Source organism: Helianthus annuus, chromosome 12 (genome assembly GCF_002127325.2).
Source record: "Helianthus annuus cultivar XRQ/B chromosome 12, HanXRQr2.0-SUNRISE, whole genome shotgun sequence".
Classification (NCBI taxonomy): domain Eukaryota; kingdom Viridiplantae; phylum Streptophyta; class Magnoliopsida; order Asterales; family Asteraceae; genus Helianthus; species Helianthus annuus.
The window spans coordinates 55,714,442-55,738,576 of NC_035444.2; the positions used below are offsets into that span (position 1 = coordinate 55,714,442).

Here is a 24,135-nt window from a genome sequence, read left to right on the forward strand (position 1 = left end):
ACCTCTGAATGAATAAGAGGTAACCTCAAATCTGAATGGTTAAGAGGTAACCTCTGAATGGTAAATCATCACATGTCACATTTTTCTACCTTTCTCATTGGTAAAATTCTTAATGGTTTCATTAAGAGGTAGTCTCTTAATGACAATTCAGAGGCTATCAAACAGCCCCTAAGAGTTGAATATTTCGAGTTTTAACATTAGAAGCTACAATTAAAAATATATATTTATTTTGATGAATTTCCCAACCACTCACTTTAGTAGCTACACTTTAACGACTATTTCAGAGATTCAATTCTCCCTCTGGATTGGTACCCCCAAAAGTCCAATCTCCCTGATTTGCAGCACTCAATTCGAATTATTCTTTGTCAATCCGTTGAATTTCACACACACGCATACACAGTGTGTATGTGTGTGAGAGAGAAGGGGGAATATAATTATAATATATACATATAGATTTGTTTATATAAACTTGCAGCTCTGGCTTCTTGGGAAACTGAAACGGAAACGGAAGAGAGAGTGCATCTCTTCTCAACTGAAGAGCGAGGAGAATCTTCTGCTGCAATTCAGATGGAGCCCCACCGGGACGACGTCGTTTCGACCCGCCCCACTAAGGTCTACTCCGATGATCAATTGGCTATTGAAATTCCCGAAACTGCTCATCAGATTAGCAGCGGTTAGCTTTTTTTTTAATTTTTTACTGATTTTCATCTGTTCAATTTATGTTTATTCATTTACAGCACTTACAGTTTTCATGTTAGATTTGAAGTTATTTGATTAAAAAGTCGTATGAATTTTGCAATTTTGTGAAGAATAATGTGTTGGAATATTGAGTTTTATTGATCTGAATTATAAGCTGATAATAATCCATATCTGTAACCTAACCAATCACACTTCTAATTTCACTTTCGTATCTAGAAAAGCCTTATAGCTGCAACATTTAAAAAGAAGGGGGTAACGAAATCGGAAAAACGTCAATTTTTTCCAAAATTTACACCATATCCGCCCCTAGTAGAAGTAACTTTCATTTATGTCGTTTCAAAATAATTTAAAACGTTCTGTCATGGAGCTGATCCAAGAGTAAACAGACTTTACCTGGACCAGCTATCTATAGATAGGGGTACAAAAGAGCATAACTCATTAATAGCGGACGAAAAGGTCCAACGGGTAGGATCATGTGGTAAACAGCCTTCTGTGGATTGGCCTGACCCGAATTCCATCGATTAGGGTTTTCCGATTTAGTCAACCAATATTTTTCTCCAAATCTTCAATCCTTTTCTTGTTAGCCTAAAACGCGCAAGTAAATCTTTGGCATAATTTACGCAGCCATATATAATCTTAATTTAAGTTTTCAAATTATAACTAGTATTCGAAAATTTGGTAAACCTGCCAAGTTTTGAATTCCCTATAAAATGGCACCTTATTTAATAGTTTCATTAGTCGAAAAGTAATCAACTTTCATTGAGAAATCTATCTCTGTGTTTTTATTGCTTCCTACTGCATCGAAATATCAGTCATTTGTTCGTTAGGGGCACACGTAGTTACCTTTTCGTTAGAGTGGGATTGTCATTGGCAACAAAAGTGAACGCTAGGAGTGGCAGTGGTCAGTCACGTTGCCAGTATAGATTATTATCGGCCAGTGGTAATAGTTTGGATTATTAAACTTTAATTTAAGTGATCTTTATGATTATCAAGAGTTGCTGGTAATATGGAGATCTAATCTAACCACCTGTTTCGAATGATGTAGATTCATGGTTTCAAGTAGGGTTTGTTCTGACAACTGGTATCAACAGTGCGTATGTGCTCGGGTACTCGGGTGCAGTCATGGTTCCGCTTGGTTGGGTAGGTGGAGTGGTGGGTTTAATCTTAGCTACTGCAATATCACTTTATGCAAATGCCCTTATTGCAGAGCTCCATGAGTTTGGTGGGAAGAGGCATATCAGATACAGAGATCTTGCAGGATTCATATATGGTATAACGCTCGCGCGCGCGCGCGCGTGTGTGTGTGTGTGTGTGTGTGTGTGTGTGTGTGTGTTTGTGTAAGTTAAGAGCATGCTAAATTTAGAAAGTTAAATTGAGGTGTTTTGGACAATTGCAGGCCCGAAAGCTTATTCTCTTACATGGGTGTTGCAATACGTAAACCTTTTCATGATCAATGTAGGCTATGTCATTTTGGCTGGTCAGTCTCTTAAGGTATGATCGATCAACCCAAATTGTCGAGATTCTGTTAGAGGTAGCAATATCTACCCGTTACTTTAATGGGTTGATTTGGGTAGTCTTTTATCTCATGCCTGCACTGAAATGGGAATGGGTCGAACGGGTTGGAGGTTGCACAAAGTCTTATTTAAATGCATACAACCTCCTAAATAGCTGTATTGAAAGATTTGTATTATTACTGTAACAATGTTGTTTAATCATAATCAACATATTACTTATCTATAAAAATTTCGAAAAATGGCTAAATGTGTTAATGGGCGACATGACCTGACCCTAGAAAAACGATCCGTTTCAATCTTAACCTATTTGTGACCCGTCACCCAAACCACCTATTTGCCAAACACTTCTTTTAAACTATGTATCAAGTCAATAAAGGGAGGAATTAGTTAACAACTTTTTTTATAAAATAGGATTTACTGAGCCATTGGATTACTATTTTATAGTGGTTTTGGTTTTATTTTGTAGGCTATTTATGTACTCTTCAGGGATGACAATGCGATGAAGCTCCCATATTTTATTGCAATCGCCGGCTTCGTTTGTGGCTTATTTGCAATTTGTATCCCTCATCTTTCAGCTTTAAGGATTTGGCTGGGATTTTCAACCTTTTTTAGTCTAGTATACATCGTTATTGCATTTGCCCTGTCTCTTCGGGACGGTATAGTCTCCTTTCCCCCCTCTTAACACTTTAATTTGTGGTCCCATTTCGCAACTTATAATAACTGTATGTTATTGAATTGATTTATGTGATGTTTAAAGGGGTGCGGGCTCCACCTAGGGACTATGACATTCCAGGGTCAGACATAAGCAGGGTGTTTACGACGATTGGTGCTTCTGCAAGTCTTGTTTTTGCTTTCAACACAGGAATGCTCCCAGAGATACAGGTTAAACCACAATATCTATTGCTTTATAGGTGGGCCGGGTTGGGTTGAACAAGACACTTTAAAAAATATCTGAACTTTTTCGTAAATACTTGGTATGTCAATGGTTTGGGCTGTGTTGGGTTGAATTAAACACTTTTTCTTTGAACAGTTCTAAGTTTTTCAAAAATACGTGGTGTGTCAAATACTGACTAGGGGAGTTGGGTTGAAGTAAACACTTTTTTTTAACAAAAAGAACTAAACTTTTATAAATACTTGGTGTGTCGGGATGGGTTGGGTTGAACGAAACGCTTTTTCCTCAAAAAAATCCTAACTTTTTAATAAAACATGGTGTGTTAAATATGGGTCGGGCTAGGTTGGGTTGAACATAACTCTTTTTCTTCAAAAAATTTCCAACTCCATAAATACTTGGTGTGCCAAATACGGGCCGGGCCCGTATTAGGTTGAACGGAACACTTAGCTACAATAATAATCCTAACTTTATCATAAATACTTGGTGTGTCTAATAAGGGTTGGGTTGAACGAAACACTTTTCTCTCTAAAAGATCCAAACGTTTTTCTAAAAACATGGTGTGTCAATATGATTACAAGAGTTATGTTAATTTAGTAATAATATAATATTATGTATAATGATTTAGAAAGTTATATGCGTAAAACAATTACACTTTGTCTACATTCTGCTGATATATTTTTAAAATTTCCTAGGCAACAGTGAAACAGCCAGTTGTCGGGAACATGATGAAAGCTTTATACTTCCAATTTACAGTAGGGGTATTGCCATTATATGCTGTTGCCTTTATGGGTTATTGGGCTTATGGGAATGATGCATCTGCTTATTTGCTTAGCAGTGTTAGCGGTCCAGTTTGGGTGAAGACATTTGCCAATATATCTGCGTTTCTTCAAACCGTCATAGCTTTGCATGTAAGCTTCTTACCTCCTAACCTCCCTTTATCCATTTCACATAATTCTTCAGCTTTGACCATATCCCCCCCCCCCAATGTTTGACCAAGAATACCTGCAGCATGGGTTTGGGGATGTAGCCATATAGTGGGGGAATCCTGGTTATCTTTTTGTGTCAAAATGAGACGGGCGGGCGGGCGGGCTGGGTAACAGGTTAAAGTGGGTTCAAGATGGTTTGGGTTGACCCGCTAACATTTTTGTCCGTTTTCTTAAATTTTATAAATTAAGTGAATGTATTTAAATATAATATAAATAAATTAGGTTAAAAAATAATTTTGACCCGTTAGAGAAAATCTAACGTACATTAGCATGTATTATTATACTAAATAATTTGAAATTGTTGGTACTTTTTACGAATAAGAAAGTAGGCGATGAGACATAACGGATTTGTTTTCTTCTAAAATGTACACAAATGTATACAAGTTTATACACAATATATGTCATGTGTGTCACATACTTGCATATTATATATGAAAACCTTTAAAGTTCATCTTTAGGAAGTTTGCAAGTCACAAGTAACTATCTACAATGTCTTTATTACAACAAGAACACGACTATACACTATCAAGTTTTTATCGGACCTTATCATAGAACAGTAAGTGTATTTTCAAACATGTTTTTCGCTACTCTTGTTTACAACAAGATCAAGTGTTCATACACTATATATAAGGGCCGGCTCAACTTTTATTGGGGCCCTAAGCGGATTTTAATATCAATGCCCTTTTGTGAAAAAAAAAAATATTTTTTTTTTTGCTTAGGATCCTGACATGTGGGAACATGATGACACAAATTTTGTAATTACGATTTCTTAAAGGCACACAATCCACATTTTTGGTTTTATTTATATAGATTTTTGCAAGTCCAATGTACGAGTATCTGGATACAAAATACGGAATCAAAGGAAGCGCGCTGGCCGTAAAAAACTTGTCATTCAGAATAATGGTGAGAGGCGGTTACCTAGTGGTAACCACCTTACTAGCGGCAGCACTGCCATTCATTGGAGACTTCATGAGCCTCACAGGAGCCATCAGTACCTTCCCGCTTACATTTATACTAGCAAATCACATGTATCTGGTGGCTAAGAGGAACAAACTCACTTCTTTGCAGAAACTATGGCATTGGATCAATGTAATATTTTTTGGGGTTATGTCTGTTACAGCAGCAGTTGCTGCCTTGAGGCTTATTGCTGTGGACTCAAAAAATTACAGCATTTTTGCTGATATATAGTTTCATTGTATTTTTATGGGATATTTAAAATAAATCCCATTTTGATTGTTCCATAGTGAATGTTGTTTTACATATAATATAAGTTACCTCATGAATTATCCTTTGAACTTGATTCTTGCAAAAATCTCTCTAATAGATCTACTTAGAAAGTTGTTATACTCTGGTGGTATATTATGAAGTGCTTGTATTTATACTATTTGAATTATATTTTTTATATGTAAGTTAAATTTATGGAGGTACAAATCTAAAAAAAGGGAGATGAAGTTGGGTGAAAGGCGGTTTCACGTAGGGTGAGTATGTAGTTCCGGATACTAGTACCGTACCATTACCATCCGGACGAAACAAATTCGGTACTGGTACCTGTTTATGTTTTTAGGCGAATTCGGTTTTGGTTCTAGGTGGTACTGGTACTGGTACAGGTTTCGTTGCATGAATACCGATCCATTACCAAAGTTAGCTTAATGAGTAAATTTCTTTAATTTAGTAACTCACTTTTTGTCCATAACTAACAACCCCAAGAATATGTGAGTATTACCAAGGATACGGTATCATACACGAAACTTTCAAATAGCTTTTGTTAACTTAGAACTGTTACTGGTTTATATGTGGAGATCAAAAAGGTTTTATAATAGTGAACGAACAAGATGATGTAATTGCCTAATTGGTTTGTATATGTGTTCATATAAGTTGCAGTATATGGATTATGATAAGTAGAGGCCGGTTATTGTATAATTGGCCTTAACGTACGATACGTACGCGATTAGAAATAGCATGCTATACACAAAGCCCGACATGTCATAATCGCATGTTATATATCAAAATCACATGGCTTACAAAACCCGGGCATGTTATAAACTCGCATGGCTCACAAACTCGGACTCACAAAAAATGGTTGTTCGCATGTTATATCTCAAAATTGCATGGCCATAAACTCGGACAACCAAAACGTACAAAATCGTATGTTATACACAAATCGCGTATGCATCGTACGTTAAGGGATATCAGTTGACATGTCAAACTCCAATAATGGTGGTACTAAATCGGTACCATTCCCGAATGTCTTTATACGGTACAATATTCGGTTTTTGATACTAGGCAATACGGTACTGTACCAGCTGCGACACCATCCCCAATTCACGAACATTTTTATTTTAGTTATTCATAAATTGATTCTACGTTACTTTCTTAAAGTATATTTACATAAAAAAATATGATTCGACTATAACTTGCTTATTTTCTGGTCGTTAAATCTGCCACCAAATTGTTACACATTAAAAATTATGTATTAAGTTAAACTATGTGTTGTGGTTTATATGAAACTAGTTGATGCCCCGCCCGCGTTGCGGGGCGATGGCCGAATAGTTCTCAATCAATTAAAAAAACGTTGCTATAATTTTGCTAGGAAAAAACAAAAACAATGATAAGACTGTAATTTTGAGCTCATGGCAAAACTGTAATTTTCAAGACTAATGAGCGTGAGTTAGGCAGCTCCTTTAGACGAAAAAAAATTAAATCGAGTCAACCAATTAAAACAAAAAACTTTTATAGTTTTGCTAGAAAAATTAAAACGATGGGGAAAACGTAACTTTAAACTGAGGGGGAAATCATAATTTTGTTTCAGGGATAAAATTATAAATTAAATGGACCAATGGGGTTGAGGGCAAAATCGTAACTTGACTGCATGACTATAGGGGATAAAATCATAAATTTGTTGGGTCAATAGGGGAGTGCCATGCATGACTATAAATATAAACAGAAAAAAACCGTAATTTAGCAAAAAAAAAAAAAAAAGGAAATTAGGGTGGCAGGTGGCCGCCCAAGTGAACCAAAAAAAAGAAACCACTGTTGCCGCCTTTGGTTTTTGTTATAGTAGATAAATAATAATATGAAAAGAAAAATGTGTGTCGTATAGGCACAAGACCTTTCACATTTCATATCTTCAAACTTATATTGTGGTGAACCAAACCCACAAAGCATTGACTTATATTGTGACGGTGTAAACAAGCCCAAAGGCTTGAGAGCTACTCGTTATCAGCTCAATTAAAAGTCTGAACCAGCCCGAGCTCGAGCCTAAAATACAAAGCTAGTTTAGGCTTGTGAGCGAGCCCAAACAAAAATTTATTTATTTTATATGTAAAATAATAATGATGATGATAACATTGGCGAACCGAGCTTTGACTTGTTTAAGCGATATTGAAGCGAGCTCGAGCTAAGTCTTTAGCTCGTTTGAGATTATTCTCAAAATAGCTTGAGCCGAGCTCGAACTTTGGGTTTTACTTGCGACCCAAGCTCGAGCTCAGATAAGTATACTCAAACCGAGCCAAACTCAAGTCTAGTCAAGCTCGGGCTCGGCCCGACTCGTTTACACCCGTCGAAGGGCTTTTAACACCCATATACGAGTGTTTAGACAAGCTTTTTGAAACTGACCTTAAAATTATATGATAGTCAAAATAAATGACCAAATTTATGCAGAACCGCTCTCGATCTTCTTAATCTTCTTCTCCAAGCTTCCATTCTTCAAATCCCAACACTAAGTAAGTAACAACATCAATCTCTTCATCTAATTCGTATATTTTCTTAATTATTCCTGTTTAGGTTTTTCAATTGCTTTAAATCCGAATTCTCATCATAAATTACGTTGTTACATCCCTGATTCTTCTCTTGTGTGTCTATAAAATCGATTAGATGACTTAGTTTCGAGTAATACATGTATCGATCTGTTCATGTTGATGCGAATTTAGAGATCTACTTAATTTGGTTTACGAATTGAGTTACATTTCGGTTTAAAAACTTACTGAAGTAGTTTTGGTATCTAATTTCATCTTATTGACAATCACGAACACATAATTAACTTGTTCTGAAACTGCTATGAATCGTAATTAAATATGTGTTTGACAAGTAGTAGGTTTTTACGTCCTGGATGAAATTAGGGTTATAAGTTATTTGGCTATCCACTGGTTCAGTTATATTTGCATAAGCTAATTTGTTATTGATTTCATAATGAAAAACTTTAGATTCGGTTATGCAGGTTTCTAGTTTTTTTAGTGTTGAATGATGTCAATTGATTAGAAAGAAGCATGGAGAGTTAATAGTTTAACTTGTCAGGGTATGGCTTAAGTTGGTTGAAGCTTGTGAATTATCCGTTCTTTAAACAAAAGATATGAAGTGGGAGGATTATAGGCATGTTATATAGAAGATTACTATGGAACGAATTGAATGTTTTTCTATAATCATGGTTGCGATACAATGTTGATGAGTTTATACATGTAATATTGTATGCTTGTATGTGAATCGTGGGTGTTTTGGTGAGAACAATTGAACTAAACTGAATGTCAGTCTGAATGAGCTTGGAAGTAACCACATATGTTGTATATCTGATTAAAGACAAAGGTATAAGCTTGAGATTGAGCTATCAGTTGACTACTCTAATGCCTAATGAGGTATGCCTGGGAAATCAGATAATGTTATGTGAGGATCTTTTCTGTAATCTTGCAGTAGCTATAGAAACAAAAAATGGGAGTGGGTTAGTGGAATTTGTTTGAGTTGGATACAATTGGAAACTTTACATGGGTGTTTTTGTAGAATAGTTATGCAGCTGTGGGAAGATTAGTTTTTTTGTAGGCGGATTGGTATGTTAGCGTTGCATTTGTTCATATTCACATGACCAAATGATGTTGATGATTGTATTTAGACAAAAAATATTGATGTTTTATGCTATTACTGAACTGGTAGGATAAAAACATTTAGCATCTAACACGAAGTTTGATCCCATAATCCTGCTCAAAATGGTTTGAAAGGTTGAAATTACAACTTATTGTCATTCAAGATTAGGGGGAAATCATGACCCGTATGAATAAATATGGGTTGATTTGGGTCTTTTTTAAGTTACCATGGGTCAATTTGGGCTTTCTTTTAATGATTAACGCGTCCAACTGGGTAATTCTAAAACTTTAAAAGATATTAACGGGTCCACTTGGGTTGATAGAATTAGAACAACGGGTCCATATGGGTCATTAGGGTTTTAAATAGAAGAAACCACGGGTCAAACACTGAACATCATCTTCATCATCGACGTTCATAGAGGATTAGTAGGGGGGCAGTTCTGACCCAAAGTCTTTGAGATGGGTCATTTTGGGTTATTTATAAAATATAATGGATGGGTTTGGGTAAAGTAATTTAAGTAAAAGGGTTGAAATGGGCTAATTAAAAAAACAAGTAAGGTAACTACGGGTCAATACGGGTTGAACATTTTCAAGGAACGGTTCTTTAGGGAATTAGGGTTGAGTATCATCAACCACGGGTTAGAGACGCTCCTCCAGTCCCTCTCCACAAACCCCCGCCGTCTCCTCCGCCACAAACCCACACCGTCTCCGACGTCTCCTCCGGCACAAACCCCCACCGTCTCCGACGTCTCCTCCTGCACAAACCCCACTGTCATGATCATACACCCTACCAACTCCTGCGTTTTTCCGATGCCTTCATAGCAGCAGCTGCTGCAGGTACTCCACTCGAATTAATCTCATTCTTTCATATAATTATCTGTCAGATTATACAGATCTTTTGATAATTTTATGTACCAATACTGTATCAATCTGGATTATGAAATTATGGATGTTCTTAGTGAAAATGCGTATAGGATTATTTGGATTTTACAATCGTTTGAATCGATTATTTTGACAGTAATAGGGAACATCGGCAATTTTAATTTCATACGATTAGTTGTTTACATATGTAATTTGTTATTAGTTGATAAACAGACTTGTAGGAATGTTTTTTTTGTGTGATTATTAAGCTAAATACATTTGTTACAGTAATCTGTTACTACACAGATTTAGAGTTGTTTTAGGCAATGATCAAATTTGTTTGTGTGATTAGTTCAGTTTTGGATCTGTTTGTTAATCTTTTACTAGTTTTGTTGTATTTGAGTTTGATTAATATTTATATGTGAATCACCAATTTTGGGGAATTTTTTTGGTCTGATCTCATATGGTTTCTGCTCTTTAGTACTATGATAGCAAGTTTTGATTTTTGATGAAGCTGAACAACGAGACGCTTTCGATCGAACTCAAAAACGGCACTGTTGTTCACGGACCAATCACAGGCACTTACCGTTTCATTTCATTATATTTACTGGAGTTAGTTGCTGATAATTGTGCATCTTATTACTGTTTGATTTTGCAAGCAGTAAGAACACAGGTTTAAGCTAGAGTCCTAATAGTAAGTATTGAAGTAATAATTAGGAAAATGTTCAGCATGAAAGCATTTGTAACAGGTTAGAGCTAATGCTTGTCAAAATATGATGGATATTCTTATGATACAGATTGTTCTGTTTTTGAATTCATGATTTAGTTGAACAATAAGTTTGGAATTAGGGGTTGTTGTGTAATTTGGTAAATGATGAGTCAGTCTTCGACTCTTCGTACAGAGCTTGATTGGTTGGCAAGTATGTGGCTGGGAAACAGCTTGGGTCGGGTTCGTTTTCTGTGGTGTGGCATGCGAGGGATATGGTTTATGATACGAAAGTTGCGATTAAGGAGATTGTTACTGGAAAGTTGAATAAACGTTGGAAGAGAGTCGTGTCTACATTGAATTGGTATATTTACTAGTTACAATTTTCATGCCTATTTTTTATCTAATCCCAGCAACTGATGCTAGCTAGAATCAGCTTATTTTGTCAGATACTGTAAATTTTAGCAATAACTATTAGTGGTCATTTATATGAATTCTTTTAGAAGTTTATTGGTTAATCGAATAAGAATCGGAGTTAGGTTGCCTTTTGTTTTGACCACCTGTTCGAATCGAGTTTAGTAGTTTACTTGTTCAGTTTCAGTTTGTGATTTTCAAGTGCAGTTTATCTTTTTTCAATCGATGGCCATTCTAAAAAAAAGACCCGACCCGACCCGAAACCCGTTCTGACCCCCCATGACCCGACCTGACCCGTTTGCCAGGTCTATTCAAGATGAACCATTCAGAATTGTTACCAGACAATACGTGTTCACTCATGACTCAACACCCATTTTAGAGAGACCCTGTAAATCATTTAAGCCTTTTATTTAGGTTGTAAACGAGCCAAGACGCTCGTGAACTACTCAAGACTGGCTTGCTAAAAATTCGAATCAAGCCAGGCTTAAATGAGCTTGAGCCCGAGCCTTAAAATATGCTTGTTTAGTAAATAGGGTCTGATCCCGTGCTTCACTTATTGAGCTCGAGCAGACTCGCGAGCATATACATATTTATATTTACATTATAATGGTTATATTAGAATTTCATAACATTTGTTGGTATAAGAGCATTCACATCCATCCACCAAACCATCCCCCATCTTTACATTTTAATAATTTCTTCTAGAAATACACTACGTCCCATCACCTATTTCTCTCCCCCAAACCTAAATTTAAAAAAGTTGCTACAGTAACTTTTTATATATGAAAAGCTACTATTTATCCTCCATCAACTTATTGTGAGTGTATAAAAATGGGAAATATAATAAAATCAGTGTTTGTGAGTATGATAAAGATAAGAATGATGGATAGGATGTGGGAGGTTTTTTAGAAGGGAAGATAAATTTTGAAAAGTGTGATTTTTAGTTAAATTATAGGTTAGAAAATGGTGGAGGGGATGTGAATGCTCTAAGCATATACAAAAATAATTATAAAAATTAAGCTCGCACTTGGAGTATTATCCACGAGCACGAGCTTTAGAAATAAAGATTAAAACGATCCGAGCCCGGGCTTGTCTCGTTTACCCACTAGATTTTCCCTTTGTTTTTAATGAATGCATTTAATATTTAACTAATTATATTATATTGTATTTATTTTCATACTTAAAAACATGTAATACCTTTCTTCTTTACATCATCATAGAGATTATATCCAATGCCCTACAGTCACGAATTCCATCAACGTCTACCAAAATTTGTCATTGAATCGTATATCAGTCCAGTGGTTTGTTGATTCACAAGTGGTGTTGTATTCCTTCAGCGACACCCTACCAGTCAGGTGCCTTTAGGTGAATCTTTTGATGTCTACTTTTATGCTATCTGTTTAGATTGCCCTGTAGTTTCTTACAGTCAGTTTTGCTTATGGAATCCTTTACCATAAGCTTCATGTTTTATTAAATTAGCAGTTTGTGGAGCCTGTACCCTTCTCCCATTTTCAACTTCAAAGGTGAAAGGACAATGTGCTTTGTGATTTTCATAAATGTTGATTTGCTCTATGTGTTGGGTTCGTAGGCTTTAGGGTAGCCGGCCCTAATTAGGGTTAGCCTGCCCTAGTTAGGGTTAGCCGGCCCTAGTTATTAGGCCCACTTAGTTAACTTGTTGACCAAGTAGGAAACCCTGATCTTGTTCTATAAATACCTATTATGTAACTGTAGTCTGTGTCATTCTGAAAACAGTTGTGAGCATCTAATAAAAGTAAAACCCTAGTTGCAACCCGTGGACGTAGGTCACCTTGACCGAACCACGTAAATTCTCGTGTTCTTTATTTTCTGCTTGTGTGTGTGTGTGTTTGTTCCGCTTCCGCTCGAGCCTACTCTGATCCGATACCCCTAACAAGTGGTATCAGAGCCAAAGGTTCAGTAAAATACACGGTTCACACGGTTATCGCAGGAGAAGGAGAGAGCTGGACGAGAGATCTTGATCTGCTGTTGCTGCCGTCGCCGCTGACTTGTTTACGGCTCGTACCTATTCTCTAGTTACGGCTCGTAAGGTCTAGGGTTTGCGCCGTAGGGTTTGCTGTTGCAGATCTGGTGGTTTTGGGGTGTTTGGCGATTAGGGTTTCGGTTCTTGAACCCTGGTTATTCGCTGATTTTACGCTTGGGTTTGCAAGAGAAGTCGTTGGTTCAGGTACTTCGGGTTTCTGGTTTATTGAAAGTTGCTCGGGTTTCGGTTGCTTGGTTCCTTGTGGTTTTTTCTGGTTTTTCTCGTTTGCTATTATGGCTGAAGACGGGAAGTTCCGAATTGAGAAGTTCAACGGTACTGATTTTGCTTGGTGGAGAATGCAAATAGAGGCGTTGCTTGGTGAATGCGATTTGGATGTGGTACTGGAAGAAAAACCTGCTGGAATGGATAAAGCTGCCGAGGCAATTTGGAACTCAAAGGACAAAAAGGCAAGAGGTAAAATTACATTGGCTTTGACGAGGAGCGTTGCATTTAATATCATGAAAGAAACAACTGCTCGTGATATGTTAGAAGCTCTGTTAAATATGTATGAGAAGCCGTCTGCCGGTAGTAGGGTGTTCTTGATGAGGGAACTGTTTAATATGAGAATGAACGAAGGCAGTTCAGTTGCTGATCACATTAACGAGGTCAATTCAATTTTGTCCAGGTTAGCAACTGTGGGCATGAAGTTGGATGATGACACTCAGGCTGTGGTTTTGTTATCTTCCTTACCTGATAGTTGGTCAGGATTTGTGACAACGGTCACTGAAACTGCTGGAACTGGAAATTTGAAGTTTGATCGGGTCCGGGATAGTGTTTTGGGTGAAGATGTTCGCCGGAGGAACACTAGTGGAGGATCTACTTTTGGTATGCTCAGTGTTAGTAGGGGAAGAGGTAAAAACAGAAGCAGTGGGAGTCGTGGGAAAAGCTTGTCTAAAGCTGGGAAGAATGTGAGGTGCTGGAACTGTGGTGAAAAGGGGCATGTTAAAAACGAGTGTCCTGATCCTAAGAAAGAGGATGGTAAGCGGCATGTAAACAGTGTTGTGTCAGATGAATCTGACGGTGACGTACTGGTTTGCTATGAAGAGTCTATAGATTCTTGGGCTATGGATTCTGGTTCTTCGTTTCACGCCATGCACAGCGGGGAGACGATGGTGAATCTGAAAAAAAGAGACTTTGGAAAGGTACGATTAGCTAACAGTCATGTTCTTAATGTTACGGGTATGGGAGATGTCAATCTGAAGACTCCACTGGGCACTACATGGAACTTAAAGAACGTCAGGGTAATTCCAGGTTTAACGAAGAAACTTATTTCTGTTAGTCAACTGGATAAACAGGGACTAGATGTTAAGTTTGGTGGTGGGAAGTGGAAGGTGATTGATGGAAATCTTGTTGTTGCCTGTGGGAGGAGACGAGGATCGTTGTATCTAGTTGAGATACCTGCTGAGGGAGTAGCCGTCCCTATACAACATAAAGTCTGGTTCACTGAATCTAGTAAGCGGAAGAGGGTTCAATTTGCGAACTTGAATCCTGGTGCTTTGAGGATGTCAGTTGAATATGGTCGGGGGTCTAAGTTTAAGCCAGTCAGGGGATTTGGTGATAGTGGGAGCATGGGTCGTGTTCCGGGTACAATCACAAAGAACCGTTGGGTTTTGAAGACGAAGATTCCGACTGAAGAAAAAAGCTCTCCTGGAAATAGTTTGCAAAATGTGGAGAGTGGTATTAATTCTCGGTGTATCTCTGGAGCTGGTGGATCGTGCAAGCCGGTTGAGATAGAGAATGGGTTTGATAAGACTGTTGGGTTGGAGCTTGTGGGAGCTTCAACTGGTCTCTCAGTTACTTGATGAGAGGTGTGGTTGCAACTAGGTGGCTTGGATGTGACTGAAGTCTTAGCTTGTTCTTGGAACTGGAGGCTGGGAAGACTTGAACGTAAAGATTACTGAAGTTACTGGTGATGGGTTTCTTGGATGCACTTTGTGGACTATGCAAAGCCTCCGAGTGGGAGATTGTTGGGTTCGTAGGCTTTAGGGTAGCCGACCCTAATTAGGGTTAGCCGGCCCTAGTTATTAGGCCCACTTAGTTAACTTGTTGACCAAGTAGGAAACCCTAATCTTGTTCTATAAATACCTATTATGTAACTGTAGTCTGTGTCATTATGAAAACAGTTGTGAGCATCTAATAAAAGTAAAACCCTAGTTGCAACCCGTGGACGTAGGTCACCTTGACCGAACCACGTAAATTCTCGTGTTCTTTATTTTCTGCTTGTGTGTGTGTGTGTGTTTGTTACGCTTCCGCTCGAGCCTACTCTGATCCGATACCCCTAACACTATGTGTGTGTGGAAGTGGAACAAAGCACTAAGTTCATAGAGTCTGGATTTTGAAAGCCAAGAATTTGTCATCTTTCGATTCTGGATTGTAGAGCTGTTATGTGTTATCCTTGCTCATACATAATGTCTGAGTTTTGCTCTTTTTTTTATCTTGCCCTAATTGTATAATTAACCTTTCTGTCAGAAACATACGTCTAATGATATTCACAACCAGAAATTAGGAGATTATGGAATTTGAATTTCTATAACTTTATCATGAAATCCTAATTCTTAGTATTATATATCTTACTTTTCTTCAATTAAGATGTTGATATGTGCTGTTTTGCATTGTTACTTCTTATGCAACTCGGTTTTCTTTGGCCAGAGTTAATATAATAGCTCTGGTTTCTTTTCTGATTTACAAAGAATACCTTTTGTTTCTGTAATATTTACTTGCCAAATTTATATATTGTGCTTAATATTTTAAGCTGTGACCATAAAACGACTAATACTACTTCTAACGCCATTCCTTTTTTAGAAAATATACAGTAAGTTGATTACTGGTGGATGTTAAGGCATGGCTAAGGTTAGAGACCGGACTGAAGACTTTAAAGATGCTGTCAACAGGGGAGCTTTGTCTTTAGGATTTAACGAGGTTGGTTTTCATTTCTTTTACCAGTGGTCAGTATAATTTCTTTTGTTGAGTTACTCTTGTGCTGTTTGACGATTGTTAGCTTGGTTTATAATGTTGTGGTCATTTGTATCTGTTTAGTTCTAAAGATGAAATAAAGTTATGTTATACTAGTCTCTATAGTAGTTGTCTAGATAGCATATCAATTTCTTTGTAGGGAATGATGGTTCCTAATGTTACTTCTATATCTAGTAAAGATAGAGTCAAATTTACTCCTGTCTCGGTGTCTTCCTGGTGATCTACTAGAACATCTTCATAGATTAATATCAGACATAGTAATACCGAGGTCAGATTTCTACGACCATTAAAAAAGTTGGACTGGTTTTAGAAGGTATATATGTACATGCATTAGTATTTCAAGTGAGATTATTGTCAACACTCCAAAGAGCAGATCTTTATGTAATTTTGTATGATAAAAATAGCATGTAATGTTGATCTGATAATTTTCGACAGGCCAAAAGGGCAGCTCTTATGGCATCTTTTATCATTCATAAACCTCGGGAAAGATCACATTTTACCAAGGCTGCATTGAAGACGGTATACATATATTTATTACCATGTCTTTTAAGCCGACCTGGCAATTCCTAATTACCTACTGATGCATTGGTCAATTTGGGTTTGGGTTATCTCTAAAACGTCAAACGGGTTTACTAACTACAAAGGAAGTCGAAAGTCATCCAACGCGTATCATTAATGCATACAACTTACTAAGCCCATTTTATTCAAATCATAGTTATTATAGGCGCGAGGCGCACTCAGGGCGATTTGTTGGGCCCGGGGTTTTATTTGCGCCTAGGCGCGTCTGGGCGCTCGCTTTAATAACTATGACATGAACTAACCTGAAGCATAGTTATTAAAGGCGCGAGGCGCACTCAGGGCGATTTGTTGGGCCCGGGGTTTTATTTGCGCCTAGGCGCGCCTGGGCGCTCGCTTTAATAACTATGATTCAAATATTAGATAAATTTTGAACAATAGAGATCTTGTAATCATTTTCCCATGTCTACCTTTGACCTGTTCTTGACACATAGATATGCTTTGCTCTCCTTTAATTGATATATTTATTTCCCAGCTAGAGAGCATTGGAACTCTAGAACAATTTTTAAAAAAGCATAGGAAGGATTATATAGACCCTCATCGTACAACAGAAGAGGAGAGGGACAGCATTGAACATGAAGTAAGTCTAAACCTTATCCTTATTTGGAATATGATACAGTTAATTCTAAAACAGGCAACGGAAAATTGATGTACAGGTTAGCGTTTTTGTTAAAGCCTGTAAAGAACAGATTGACGTTCTCAAAACTAGCATAACTGATGAAGAAGTGAATTCAAAGGGCTGGCTTGGCATTCGGGCTGACAATGCTAATGCTGATACTATTGCACACAAACATGGAGTGGTATGTAAAGATTTTTTCAACCACCATTTTGTTCGTATTTGAGCAGTATTGTTGTGATATTGAATAACCAAAAAATAAGATCATTGGGTGTAGTAAAAAAATGTTAAGAAGTAACTATAATCAGTTTCATAATGCAGATCTAAAGACCCGGTCTAGTTGATGATTTTTAATATATATATATTACTCTGATCTGATTTCAGGTTTTAATATTAAGTGAAAAGTTGCATTCAGTGACATCACAGTTTGACCAACTCAGAGCCGTACGATTTCAAGATGCTATTAATCGAGCTATGCCTAGAAGAAAACCAAAACGGCCCCCCATGAAAACATCTACTGATGTCGACAACAATCTGGAGTCGAGAGAACCAACAACTTCAGAGACCGCGGACCCTGGTGAAATCCAACCCGAACCCATGAAAATCCAGCAGCAACTTTTAGATGATGAAACACGTGCTCTTCAGGTATTTTGTCATCAATATCGAGTTTCTGAAATTCTACACTTAACTATATTAAAAATATTTGGACAAGAAACTTTTCATTCAAGTTAGCCAACATGACCTGTGCACATTTTGACCCGTTACAAAACCCTTGTGACTTGCAGCGTTAGAAATTATAGTTGATGGTTAAGTTAAATTGGTTCAGGTGGAGTTGTCGAGTCTTCTAGATGCAGCGCGTGACACTGAAACAAAGATGGTAGAGATGTCGGCTTTAAATCATCTGATGTCAACACATGTGTTGCAACAGGCTCAACAAATAGAGTATCTGTATGACCAGGTAAGACGACTCAAAATGTTGATAAATGAATGCATTTGATTTCGTGTTATTTTCATTTGTTAGAAAAAACGATGTTTTCTGGGTATGAAAATGAATTGATGTTTGTTATATATAGGCGGTTGAAGCAACGAAAAACGTAGAGATGGGTAACAAGGAATTAACACAAGCCATCCAGCGAAACAGCAGTAGCCGAACATTTCTTTTGCTTTTTCTAGTTGTGCTTACATTTTCTGTTCTCTTTCTTGACTGGTACAGTTGAATGTTTCTTTTCGTCAACTCGTTTTGAATTCATATTTAAGTTCAAACGTTTGTTGAGTAACACCAGTGAACCCGCAGATTTGAGCGTATAACATCATACCATTTGTTATGACATTTGTTCTTGCATCTATTACATTGTTATGTCACTATGTCATATTCATCGGGTAAACCACCTTCGGGAAATTTATATTGTTTAGGTTAAATGAATTAGGGAGATAATCCACTCCGACTAGGTGACGTGTGTGGCTTAGGGGTGTGTAAAAATCATCGAATACTGCCACGTAGGCATGTACTACCCTTGACGTGTACAAATTATGTGTGAAAATCATCTGCAGTCGGGATTTTTGAGCTCTACCAGTCAGGGCTGAGCAATTGCTACTAACTGGACAGAACTGGGCCGAGTGGCATTAAAGTTGAGCCGACAGCTGGACCTTAATTGTGCAATCAGGCTTTGGTGGGTTTAGGTTGTAACGCCCTGCTTATTTGTACTTTCCATTTATAGTAAATCTTGTTCGTATTTCTATTTTTAGAAGCCTTGTATTCTTGTAATCTGTATTCTTGTAATCGTCTTCTCGTTTCAAGCCATTGTAAATCTGAGAGTTTGATCGTAATGAAATGAATCTTTTATATGGAATACTATTTTTTATATACATGCTTATACGTGTTACAATACTCGGGTTATACGTTACCAATCTCGAATACATACGTGTGACCGATACTCGACATACTGGTACTCATAACTTATACATGCTTATTAACTATTAAATATGTGGTTAAATAATAATAATAATAATGTTCCAACAACAACAACAATAATAATAGTAAACTTAACATCAACTTTGACGTTGATGTATTGAATTGTTATTATTCTCCTATATATTAAAAAACCAATTTAATGAATATTACTTTCTCCGTTCAAATCTTGTCACGGGGTAAGTTTTTTTTTTTCATTTAATAAATAGTATCTTTCACAACAACGACGACAATAATAATAATAGTAAACTTAACATCAACTTTGACGTTGATGTATTGAATTGTTATTATTCTCATATATATAAAAAACCAATTTAATGAATATTACTTTCTCCATTCAAATCTTGTCACGCAGTAAGTTTTTTTTTTTTTTTCATTTAATAAATAGTATCTTCTCCATTCAAAGCTTGCCATGTGGCAAGTTTTTTTTTTTTCATTTTCATTTAACCATCTTTTATCAAAATACTAGTACGGTCCTGTTTGGTCTCGGTACATGAAGGTAAAAACCAGCACCAGCCTGGTACAAAAAACATGAAACGTCGGTACCGAATTGATATTGAAAATTTTTAGTTCGGGAAATTCGGTACTCCAAACCAATACCATTTTCTCATCCCTGATCATGGATACCGTACAAACACTAACGGTATCGTACAACTTTTTTATTGATTTTCTTCAACTTTAGTGTTTTCTTTTTTTTTTTTAGTTTCAGGGCTAGGGATGACCTCGTTGCCAACAGATACTAAATTTGGTACTGGTACCGAAAATACCGGTTACGGTACAGGTATATGAAGGTAAAAACTGGTAGCAAACCGGTACCAGGAACGCCAAAAGTTGCTACCAAATTGACTTAAAATCTTTCAGTTCGGGAAATTCGGTACCGGTACCCAATATCATTTGCTCATCTCTGACCACGTGTTTCATACGAACAACATCATTACCATAAAACTTTTTTGGTTGATTTTCTTTCGGTTATCTTATGCTGTTTTTTTCTACATTTTCTTTTTATTCTTGTCAACGGTTCTGTGCGTAACGCGCTTGTAGTGATTTCAAAACACATCTAAACACAGACTAAATGACAAAAGAAGTTCACCGCAACGCGGCGAGAGTGATAAACCTAGTACCTTTTAAAACGAAACGTTATTGTTAAAAACTAGAGTGATAAACTTAACTATTCATTTTTTGAATCAATGGTTAAGATGAACATGTAGGAAAAAAGAGGAGTGTAGAGGATTCTCTCTCCACATTCAAGGCACATGCCTATTTCATTCTCATTTTAAACGTTCATAACTTTTTTTATACGACATTATTTTTCATAAAAATTTTACCATAAAATCGGGTGTCTTTTTATCTTTAATTTGAGTACAATATTGCTATCTAAATTATGACGACTAAAAAACACACAAAATGTGTTGTATTTCTATTCTATGTGTTATAATATTTTTTTTATGTTGGATCTTTGTGCTACATTTTTATGCTATATTTTTTGTGTTGAATTTTTGTGTTGAATTGAATTTTATGTACTAGACTTTTTAGTGCTTAATTTTTTTGTGCTATTTTTTTGTACTATGTTTTTTTTAACCAGATTTTTTTCTATATTTTTTTGTACTAGATTTTTTTGTTGTATTTTTTAGAAAACAAAAAAAAAGTGTCATGTTTCATTTTCACACTTCTACTTATAAGGATCAAAATGTTTTAATAACAAAATGTTCTTCATTCTACTTATAAGAAGTGTCACACGTCATCATCACAATCTTTCTTATATTATTTAGACAAAATGCACTTTTTAGTGAATTAGACTATATACTGGATATTTCCCTGCGCGTTTATATGTATTACAAAATAAAAAATTTAATTTACTATGATGTTTGATATGCCCTAAAGGATGCAATGACACATAGCAATAAACCACATAAAAATATCACTTGTTTTGATTCCCTGAATTATTGAAGTTAGGTATTTAAGAATCAAAAGAAAAGACACCCATGTGCAGTGTACCCCATGCATGTATAAGGGGACCCGGGGTGGGGTACGTGATAGTAGGGATGGCAAAAAAGCCCAAGTCCGACGGGTATACCCAAAACCCGAAACATACGGGTCGGGTATACCCGAAGCCTAATGGGTATGGGCCGGGTACGAGCTTAAAAAAAGAAAAAAAATCGGGTATGGGTACGGGTATGGGATTTAGTGATACCCACCCGATACCCGGCCCATTTACCCGAATAATATCCGAATGTATCATATTATATATTTCCATATATATAAACTTAGTACATGTACTTAGTACATTCTCTATACTCATATGTGGATATGTATTTGGTAGGTGCTTAGCGAACAACTAACTTATTTTTAAGCATATATATTGGATATGGAAGCTATCACCCTTTATTATGTGGTTTTCTTATGCAATTTGGTGGTCATGATACAATTACTTAATTAAGTAATCGTTTTGATTTAGTTTGGTATATGTGGTCTGAATATCATATGTAAGTTATTAATCATATTTTCATTTGTTATAGTCATTAAAATAGTAAATTATATAAACATCAAAGTAAAAATTGAACATTTATCCCAACGGGTATTTTTATAAAATTAACGGGTATACCCGATACCCGCGGGTATGCCCGATACCCGACGGGTAATGGGCCGGGTATGGGACAAAGAATTACAACCGGGTACGGGCCTGGGATTACCAATACCCGGCCCAAGCCCGGCCCATTGCCATTCCTACGTGATAGTTTCTTTCCACGCGTGGAAAATGCAAACAAACCACCGCCACCCTACTAAAATAACGCGTGAATCTTAATTCGCGTGACAAATGGAACATGTGAGGGTATGTGAGGATTTTTTGTTGGGTGTTGTGAGTGATTGGCATTTCCACTAAAAAAAGTTGTGAGTGATGGAATAATGGTTGATAACATGGCGGCAATTGATTGGATGTTGTGAGTGATAAATGGATCGTGAGTGATAACCACCCCTACCCCTAATTGTAAATCACATTGGGTGTTTCTATTTAATACCTTTTGGCGTGGAATTAAAATAGCAATCATCCATGGAGACCAAAGTTATGTCTGCTAGAGACATTGAAGAGATGATCAAAACATTTCCTCAATACACTCATAGTTGGGTGAAAGGCAGGGAAATCATGTACAACTATCAAGGCATATGGTGCCATCCAAAGTTCCTCGAAGGAATAATTTCAGCACAACATACCTTCAAGGCTCAACCAAGTGATGTGTTTCTATGCAGTCATCCCAAAAGCGGCACGACATGGCTAAAGGCCATTGCTTTTGCCATCGTAACCCGACAAAAGTTTGACGAATCCAACACACCTTTGCTCACAAACATCCCTCATAACTGCATTCCCTCCCTTGAGAAAAATATTGAGCAAATCCTTGAAAACCGCCACATCGACAACTCATGTATCACACCCATAGCCACACACATTCCTTACAACTTATTGCCAGAATCAATCCGAGCTTCAAACTGCAAGATAGTTTATATATATCGGGATATAAAAGATGTCATAGTTTCTTATTACCATTTCATGTTAGGAAGACTAAACGTACCCATAGAAGATGCCCCATTTGAGGAGGCATTTGACGAGTTTTGTCAGGGCATTAATGTCTTTGGACCAATTTGGGATCATCTCTCAGGATTTGCGAAAGCAAGCCTAGAGAGACCCGAGATAACTCTTTTGTTGAAATATGAAGATATGATAAAGGATCCTACAAGCAACGTGAAGAGACTTGCAGAGTTCATTGGGTATCCCTTTACAACCCAAGAAGAGAAAGAAGGTGTGATAGAAAGAATTATAAAAATGTGTAGTTTTGAGAATTTGAGCAAGTTAGAAGTAAACAGAAGTGGTATTCAAAATGGAGAACGCGCTAGGGCTATTGTGTCTGAAAACCGACTCTACTTCAGGAAGGGTAAGGTTGGAGATTGGGAGAACCACTTTACGGATGAGATGAAGGAAAAGATTGACAAACTGATCAATGAGAAATTGAGCCACACTGGCTTAGCTCTAAAATGAAAGGCTCAAGATCACACACACTAGAAGTTTATGCTTTTAAATAAGTGAGGGCTAAGTCTCTCTTTGAATGGATATTTTCCATCTATCATTATGTGGTGTTCTTTCTTTAATATTTACACTATGTTATTTTATGTGTTTTGTTGTATTGTATTTCTATTAATAAGATAGTTTCTTTGCTTTCGTTTGTTTTTTGAGATATTAAGATAGTTTCTTTGCTTTGGTTTGTTTTTTGGGATATTTGTTAAATTCTACGAGGTGCATTATTAAAACTTTAATAAGCAATTGACAAGTTCTTAAACTAATGTTTCTTTTGTTAGTTTTCAAAAGTCTTTTAGTCGGTTATCAACTCAAGATTTTAGAGATCACATTAGGTCTTCAAAAAGGTTAAATCATCCCGGTATATTTTTTCAGAGCTCCAAAGCTAGTTAAATAAAAAAAAAATAATAATGAAATTAAGGCTGACCGATTGATAGCTATGGAAGGTATTAAATAAAAACCCACCTAACCTTATAATATTTCTTTTGATTAGTAACTTAGTGATAGGGCTATAATATATTAATGTCATGCCTTATCTAACTTAAGATTGTCTCAACATAACAAAAGGAAAAAAAAATATATATATGGATGTTAACAGCCATTATCGGCCGCAATCACAAGGCAGAAACAAGTTTCTTTTTATTTTTTTTTGTTTTAACCACCACCTACCTCTATTAAATACACAACTAACCCAACCCTAATTCATTCCCTATATAAACCCACACTACTCCAAGTCATTTTCACTTTACAAACTCCACTAAAACTCTCTCAATCATCCAAAATCGCAGCTGAAATCACAAGTTCGAGCAGATTGTTCAGCCTTCACTAAAGTGAGCATAACTCACTCAATACTTGTCCGATTTAGTCCATTCTTTTTCCTATGTGCTTGGATTGACCTTAGCTTCGACTCCATGGATTTTTCACAGTAAATAAGTCCCTGGAATTCCGGCAAAA

The 24,135-nt window shown here is 36.7% G+C and overlaps 3 protein-coding genes across 7 annotated transcripts; all 3 read left to right on the plus strand.

The window, feature by feature from the left end:
- Positions 1–223: 223 nt before the first annotated feature.
- On the plus strand, positions 224–5,386 carry LOC110894880 (proline transporter 2). Of its 2 annotated transcripts, XM_022142127.2 has the most exons (8): positions 479–673; positions 1,745–1,839; positions 1,907–1,969; positions 2,096–2,190; positions 2,680–2,869; positions 2,971–3,095; positions 3,798–4,013; positions 4,902–5,386. In XM_022142127.2, exons 2-8 carry the CDS (start codon positions 1,749–1,751, stop codon positions 5,277–5,279), a joined length of 1,158 nt encoding a protein of 385 aa, XP_021997819.1. In that variant the 5' UTR covers positions 479–673; positions 1,745–1,748; the 3' UTR covers positions 5,280–5,386. The 2 variants fall into 2 exon arrangements, with proteins under 2 accessions (XP_021997818.1, XP_021997819.1); XM_022142126.2 differs by having other exon boundaries at positions 224–673; positions 1,745–1,969.
- Positions 5,387–7,681: 2,295 nt separating this feature from the next.
- On the plus strand, positions 7,682–18,492 carry LOC110894879 (syntaxin-81). 4 transcript variants are annotated; one of them, XM_022142122.2, is made up of 8 exons: positions 7,682–7,813; positions 15,784–15,900; positions 16,390–16,473; positions 17,006–17,110; positions 17,187–17,330; positions 17,531–17,791; positions 17,973–18,104; positions 18,220–18,492. In XM_022142122.2, exons 2-8 carry the CDS (start codon positions 15,823–15,825, stop codon positions 18,361–18,363), a joined length of 948 nt encoding a protein of 315 aa, XP_021997814.1. In that variant the 5' UTR covers positions 7,682–7,813; positions 15,784–15,822; the 3' UTR covers positions 18,364–18,492. The 4 variants fall into 4 exon arrangements, with proteins under 4 accessions (XP_021997814.1, XP_021997817.1, XP_035836461.1 ...); XM_022142125.2 differs by having other exon boundaries at positions 7,705–7,813; positions 15,795–15,900; XM_035980568.1 differs by lacking the exon at positions 7,682–7,813 and adding an exon at positions 9,550–9,778.
- A 1,050-nt stretch (positions 18,493–19,542) lies between these two features.
- LOC110894878 (flavonol 4'-sulfotransferase-like) lies at positions 19,543–23,333 on the plus strand. The gene has a single exon (XM_022142121.2). It carries the CDS (start codon positions 22,165–22,167, stop codon positions 23,143–23,145), a length of 981 nt encoding a protein of 326 aa, XP_021997813.1. The 5' UTR covers positions 19,543–22,164; the 3' UTR covers positions 23,146–23,333.
- Positions 23,334–24,135: the final 802 nt, after the last annotated feature.

Coding starts and splice junctions, on each gene's coding strand:
- LOC110894878 (XM_022142121.2), top strand. CDS start 22,165: ATGGAGACCAAAGTTATGTCTGCTAGAGACATTGAAGAGATGATCAAA.
- LOC110894880 (XM_022142126.2), top strand. CDS start 568: ATGGAGCCCCACCGGGACGACGTCGTTTCGACCCGCCCCACTAAGGTC. Junction 2,870..2,970: donor TGCCCTGTCTCTTCGGGACG/GTATAGTCTCCT, acceptor TGATGTTTAAAG/GGGTGCGGGCTCCACCTAGG. Junction 4,014..4,901: donor AAACCGTCATAGCTTTGCAT/GTAAGCTTCTTA, acceptor TTATTTATATAG/ATTTTTGCAAGTCCAATGTA.
- LOC110894879 (XM_022142122.2), top strand. CDS start 15,823: ATGGCTAAGGTTAGAGACCGGACTGAAGACTTTAAAGATGCTGTCAAC. Junction 16,474..17,005: donor CCAAGGCTGCATTGAAGACG/GTATACATATAT, acceptor TTTATTTCCCAG/CTAGAGAGCATTGGAACTCT. Junction 18,105..18,219: donor TAGAGTATCTGTATGACCAG/GTAAGACGACTC, acceptor TGTTATATATAG/GCGGTTGAAGCAACGAAAAA.